General features: G+C 55.2%; 1 protein-coding gene across 1 annotated transcript in view; it reads right to left on the bottom strand.

Moving 5' to 3' along the window:
- Positions 1–353: 353 nt before the first annotated feature.
- The window catches only part of RTBDN (retbindin), a 10,605-nt gene continuing 4,439 nt past the window's right edge, over positions 354–6,519 (bottom strand). The window contains exons 3-7 of the mRNA XM_045289707.1: positions 2,533–2,647; positions 1,891–1,954; positions 1,708–1,791; positions 1,115–1,211; positions 354–575 (exon numbers count right to left, since the gene is read on the bottom strand). Of these exons, the coding sequence (XP_045145642.1) occupies positions 354–575; positions 1,115–1,211; positions 1,708–1,791; positions 1,891–1,954; positions 2,533–2,647 (582 nt within the window). The remainder of the gene's footprint in view (positions 576–1,114; positions 1,212–1,707; positions 1,792–1,890; positions 1,955–2,532; positions 2,648–6,519) is intronic.

Genomic DNA, 6,519 nt, shown 5'->3' with positions numbered 1-6,519 from the left:
TAGGACAACCATTTGCACTTGAATGTGGGTCAGTTCTAACCCTTAAACCAGAAAATTCTGACCGAAACCTATCCATTGTTGGCGATCCGTCTTCCCACCTCTATTCCCAGTCAGCAGCACATCAGATGCCCTAGCAGCGATTTTATTCAAGAGGAAGAAGGGGACATGAGCCAGGGTCAGTTGCTTCTTGGGGAACAGCCTGGAGTGGGAGTCTCTGGGTCTAAGGGTAAAGGGGTCAGAGTAGGGCTCTGGAAAGCAGGGGAGGGGGGAAAAAGGGGTAGGCTCTAGGTGTCTTGGTAGGGTCGGGTCTGGGAAAGGGACGCCAGGGGACACCAGCTAAGACCCGGCGGGCCCTAGGGGCCACTGCCACTGCCACTCCCACTCCCACTGGCAGCCGGATCCAGCATCGCCAAGGTGCGAGGGCGCCGGGAGGCGGCTTCCCGGGCCCGCCGCCTGGGTCTGGGTCGCGGCAGTACCGGGACAGAGATGTTGAGGCAGTGACGGGATCCAGGAGGTGCCACCGGCACAGTGTAGCCCAGGACAGAGCGGCAAAGATCGGCGCCGTCAGCGAAGGTCTGGGAGGAGGGGTGGAGTTAGAGCCGGGGTGGGCGGAGTCTAGGGGGTGGGGTGGGGTGGGGAGGGAGGCTTCTAGGGGCGGTGTCAGGGATTTGACTTTAGAAAAGAAAAGTCTGGGACTTTACCTGTCCTAGGAACCTAGTGGGGCTACTCAGCCTCCGGGTCATCCCAGGCTGTGGGCGGGATTAGGGTGGGGCGGGGCTTGGCCAAGGCAAGTGGTCCTTAACTGGTCCCTGGGTGATGGGATGGATGTAGGGGGCGGGGAAGGGAGCGAGACCGGGGGTTTTGGGCACGGTCCAGTCCTCTGGGGCCTCCTAGGGGCTGTATGAACTGGGTGGAGGCAGAGTTGGTCCCTTGGCGAGGGCGAATCTGGACTCACCGATTACCGGGGAGGGTAGGGACATTTCTGGGCACAGCGGTCGGGTTTAGGGGGAGAAGGAAATAGGGCCTTAGGAGTGCCAGTCTGGACTCTAGGACCTAAATAGGTGAGGGGAGAACCTGGCGAGGAGGGTCTCAGTGCCCTCTGTCCCCTGCTCACCTGCCCATACGTTGGGCAGCCAGGCTCACAGCCTTTTCTATCTGCGAGGGAAAGCCCCGTCGGGCCACAGGTGATGTCTGCTTCACAGGTGGTGAACCTGGGGACAGAGTTGAGAGAGGAGGATGGACAACAGCTCTCCAGTCGTTCTGGAGTAAGTCCGACTCTCCATGGCCCCGCCCATGCCTGCTCCCCGGCCTCTGTGAGGCCCAGACCCCACCTCTGAGAAGCACCTCCTACAAACTAGTGTCCACCACACCCCTTTTATCTGCTCTGTCCACCCATGCCCTGGACCCCGTCACAACGGGCCCACCACCTGAAGACCTAGAGCCACCCCTTGCAGGTCAGCCTCACACCCTCCAACTTCTCATGGGGTTGCTATGAGCCAGCAAGGAGTTTGAGTTCAAGCAAAAGGCCCCGCCCCCTAAGCGTCCAGGAGGCCCGAACAGGTCCCACCTCCACGCAGCGCTTCAGAGGGCTCCACGGCTCCGCCCCTTTCTGTTTAAACCTGAAACCTGGGTTCTAGCTCTCCCAACCAGCTAGCTAGCTACACACCCGGCCCTAGGCCCACCTGAACCACCTGAACCCTTTCCTACCAGTTTTCACAGAGATCCGCGCAGAGTGGCCAGCGGAAATGACTCTGGAGGGCACGCTGGAGGTGTCCCTGGAAGGATTCACACCTGAATTGGGAGAGGGAGGAGGTCCGGATGGGTCAAGGACTCGGGCTCGGACATCTGAAGCAAAGAACTCGAGGATGCGCCAGAGGAGGCTGGACTCACCTGGGGCTCGTCACCTCACAGCCAGACATCTTTGGTGTGTCCATCTTGCTGGGGCAACAGGGCCCTGGTGAGAGAATGTGAGGCCAGTGAGCCAGGGTGTTGGGTCCTGGGGTGGGAAACCAAGGCCTGGGGTAGGGCTGGAGGTCTCTTGAACAGGGGAGCCTCATTCTATATCCATTCTCCCAAACACGAAACGTAAGTAAAACCACTTTGTTTGGTGTACAAATGCCACTCCACAGGATGATAATGATTTTGTAACAATCCGCTGTGTCCGGTAGTGACATCCACGTGTATGCTTAATCTTCTCAACACCCTATGAGGTAGGCTTGCGATTTCTCCTCTTTGATGGGCTTTGTAGACCCAGGGAAGTTAAGTTAGTTTCCCAGGGTCCCAAAGCTAGGAAGTGGCAGAGATTGGATTTGAAAACTGGTGGCCTGGCTCAAGAGTTGTCATCTTACTGACTACCCTTCAGAATGGGCCCATGCTGCCCTTCCTGGTGACCACTTTAGGCCCCTTTCAGAAGGAAATACTGGAATTGCTACGGTGGGGTGAGAGTTGGACCGGGTCTGAGACACTCACCTGCCAGGTGCAGCTGGCCTTTTCCCAGATTGGCCACCAGCCCTTGATGTCCCCAAAGCCTACCTTGGATCAGCAGGCGGCTCCCTCCACAAGCCCCCAGCAGGGAACATGCCAGAGTCAGTTGAAGAGGCCAGGTCAGGCTATTGAGTCTCCTGTGGGCCCCGCAGGCCATGTCCACCTGAGAGAACCGCCAGCGGGGGTGGGGAGTGAGGGTTTAAGCTGTCTCTTCCTGGGAGCTCACTGGCACCCTCCCAGTGTACTGCCAGGAGAAAATGCCGGACAGAATAGAGCCCACAAAGCTCATTAGGAGACAGCACAGTGGCTGGGGGGGGGGGGCCTTCAAATCCCTGGGGACACCAGTGTCTCCCTCTGCCCCAGGAGCTCCTTCACCTATCTGCTCCATCCCATCAGACCCAGGCCACCTCATCCCTCACTCCCTTGCTTAGATCATAGTGCCCAATGCCCCTCAGACCCAACGGGGGTCCAACCCAGGAGACCTCTCCAGCCCTTCCAATGCCGCCCCCTCCCTTCCAGTAATTCCTCCCTCATCTCTACCCAACCTCCTCCCTCTCTCTGGACTCCCATTGGGACCTCTCGGTCACCTTCTCAGCCCACAATCCGCTTAAGGACTGCCACCCGCGTTTGGGCCTTTGGGGCCAAGCTTGGCTGTCAGGGTTTGGGTTCTGACACTGGGGTCCAAAAGCCCCATAAGCAGGGGAAGTTTGGGGTTCATAGAGACATGGAAATTCCCCTCCTTGTTCCCCACCGCTCCCCAAGCCGGCCCTCACCTGTTAAGAGACTGAAATCTGACGGCTGCAGAAACACCTCAGGGTGGAGTCCAGGAAATACTGACAGGCAGGGGGCGTGGCTTATTACAGGGGGCTGGACTTCCTATTGCTCTGCCCCTCCTCCAGCTGACAAAAGCCCAGGGACAAGGGTGTCTGTATCTGTGTTTACACCTTTATGTTATGCTGGCAGAGGTTCTGATAGTTAACATTGGGCTGCTAACAGAAAGGCTGGTGGTTCAAACCCAGCAGAAGTTACTCGAGAGAAGTATGAAACAATTTGCTTCTGTAAAGATTGACAGCATCATCGGATACGCTAGAGAGAAAACTGCGCTCCTATGGAACTTATTCTGTCCTTATAGGAGCCATATGAGTCAAAATCAACTCAATCACAGTGGGTGATATTTGGGTTGTGGCCTAAACTCTATATACATTCAGAATGTGTGTGCACGTGTGTGCTTGGTGAGGGTGCAATTGTGTGGTGTAGGAGTGCTTGGTGCATCTGTGGGTCTCTTGGTTGTGTGGCTATGTCTTTGTGTTGAACATGTATGTATGACTGTCGGGTGAGTTATGGTTGCATGCGTCTTTTAGATGAGTGATTATGTATCTACTCTGAATCTGGGTAAAGGGACGTGTTATGTGTCCCAAGCTAAGTGTGTACAATTGAGGAGGGATCAGAAAATGAACAGGTGGAGGAAATGTAGGATCAGTGTGAGTGGCCGTGTGGACATGTGTGGGTAAGTCAATGGGTAAAGGATGATCATGAGTGAACAGGGGAGTGTGGCCATGTGCTGAAAAAAACAGGGTGTGTGTGTGAGTGTGTGTGTCCACCTGCAGTTTCTATAAATGTGTGTCCTTTGTGAATGTCCCCTCAGTCCACCTACTCATTCAGTAAACGTTTGTTGAACAGCTACTGTGTTCCAGAGCTCAGGATGCATGCAGCAGGGAACAAAACAAAGAAAGATGAGCCCTCCATGATAAGAAAGACAGACAGGCCTGTGAGATGTGGGGATGTGTGCACGCCCACATCTTGTTTTGGAGGAATATGTCTGTGTGTGAAGTAGGATTTGTCTGGGTGCAACTGGGCGTCTTTCTGTTTTGGAACTATATGTGTTCATGTTTGTCGAGTGTGCTTGCTTTTATGCCCGTGTGTGTCGTGTTTGTGTCTGCATGTGTTGAGTGTGTATTTGTATGTATGTGTTTACTAAGCATGTATGTGTCTGTGGAGGGTTGCATGTTTGTGGAGTATGAGAGGTTTTTTATTTGAACAGTTTTATTGACATATAATTCACATATATAATTCAATGTATGTATGTGTTTCTGTGTGTGTTTGCTGAATGTGTTTACGTGCATGTTTTCAGAGTATGGGTACATGTAGCTGTTTGTTGATGTGTGTTTGTGTGTGAGCCTGTGTTTCTGAGTATGCTGTTGGTATGTTTGTGTGCCTGCGCTTCCTGTGTGGGTGCATGTGTAGACTGTCACTATGAGTCTGTATCCTTGCCACTAGGGTAGGGTAGGGTTTCTGCCTCTTTCTTTCACTGCTGTACTCCCAGCATCCAGAAAGCTACCTTGCACATGTTAAACGAAAAAGGAACAAACTTCATGACATCGAGTCGATTCTGATTCATAGCAACCTTATAGAACAGAGTTGAACCGCCTCGGTGGGGTTCTGAGACTGTAACTCTATAGCAGGAGTTGAAAAACTCATATTTTCCCCGTGGAACAGCTGGTAGTTTCAAACTGCTAACCCTGTGATTAGCAGCCCAATGCATGTCCCACCGTGCTACCAGGGCTCTGGCAGACATAGAGTGCTAAATATGTGTTGAATAAATGGAAGAATCAGGAGCTGCTGTCCCCTGACATCTCTCTAAGCCCTCAGTGAGTTCCTGGAGGCCCAGCCTTCCTAGTCTGGTCCATCATGTGGGTGGTACAAGGCACTCGTGGGTTAGACTAGTCCAGCCTCCGGGCTGTAGCTCCTACCAAACCTTAGTACTCCTTCCCCTCCTCTGGTCTCAGCTCTCCCTCTCCCCAAACTCGCATTTCAGCACCACGGACAGGAGCGCGCAAGACCAGATCAGCACCAGGGAGAGCTCCCGTGGCCGCCGACGTGAACAGGAGGCACAGGCGGGAAATCCCGACCACAGACGTAGGTGAAAGGGATGAATTCGGGAAGAAATCACCACAGACGTGCCGACAGAGATAGAGAGTCCCCGACGGAGATAACTCAGGGAAAGGCACAGGAGGACAGATGCACCTCAGGGACACACAGGCAGGTCTTCGCCTTCGCCGCCCCCTGTCAGCTAGCAGAGAGCATTCCGCCCAGTGAATACACCCTCAATGGCCTGGGGCCAGCTAGGGGCTGGGACTCCCGGGAAGCACCTCCCTACCCTGCTCCCTAAAGCAAAGACGGCGTGGGGAGGTGTCCGAAGGCCTCACGGAGCTGGGAGGCATGTCTGCCTTTAGCTGCAGGGACTCAGGATGGAGGAGGGAGGCTTTAGCTGTCCCTCTCCCCAACCTTCCGCTGGCTCGCGATCAGCTCCTGTGAAAATGGCCGGCCTGGCCTGGCCGGAGGGTGCTGGCTGTCGGGTTCCCTAGAAGTGCTCTGCTTGGGAAAGGCTGGGCGTTGTGGGGGAGGGGTGTGTATTCTGTAACAATTTTCCTGCAGGCACGTCCCCAAAGGAATACTTCCGAGATATTTCCCATAAGCACGGGTTTCCCCATGGACAATGTCACTCTGAAGACTGTCTCTCCTTGAGATGTAGGGGGAGGGGGTCTCTGGTGGAAACCATCTCCCACTGAGAATATGGCTTTTAGGGGAGGGTGTCTCTCATGGGGATGTCGAAATGTCACTTGGGGTGGGGGCGTGTTTCTCGACCAGATGTCTTTTCTTGGGCTGGGGGGAGGCGGGTTTTAAGGGAGAGTCCTCTCTCTCAGGGACCACCTGCCATAGAAATGATTTTTCAGGGTCTGAGGAGAGACTTCTCTGGAGACTCTGTCCCCGGAGGAATGTGGCCACCTGGAGGAGGTGTCACAGAGGGAATGTCTCGCAGTGGGAACGTCTGCCCTGGAGAATTTCTGGGGCGGAGGGTCGCCTCAGCAGAGTGTCTCCTCCGCTAAGGTGCCTCCTGGAGGGGTCTGCCCGCTGGGTCTCCTCGGGTGGCCTGGCTCCCTCGGGGATCCCTGGAGGCCCCTCCCCCGCGGGCGCGGGCAGCCTTGGCCGAGGCCAAGCTCGGGCGCCAAGACGCAGTGACGGCGCCGGGCCCGC

Source organism: Echinops telfairi, unplaced genomic scaffold, assembly GCF_000313985.2.
Source record: "Echinops telfairi isolate 266 unplaced genomic scaffold, ASM31398v2 ScPeMD7_30;HRSCAF=105, whole genome shotgun sequence".
Classification (NCBI taxonomy): Eukaryota; Metazoa; Chordata; class Mammalia; order Afrosoricida; family Tenrecidae; genus Echinops; species Echinops telfairi.
Note: the sequence above shows the minus strand (reverse complement) of the source record. Positions and strands in the feature narration are given on the sequence as shown.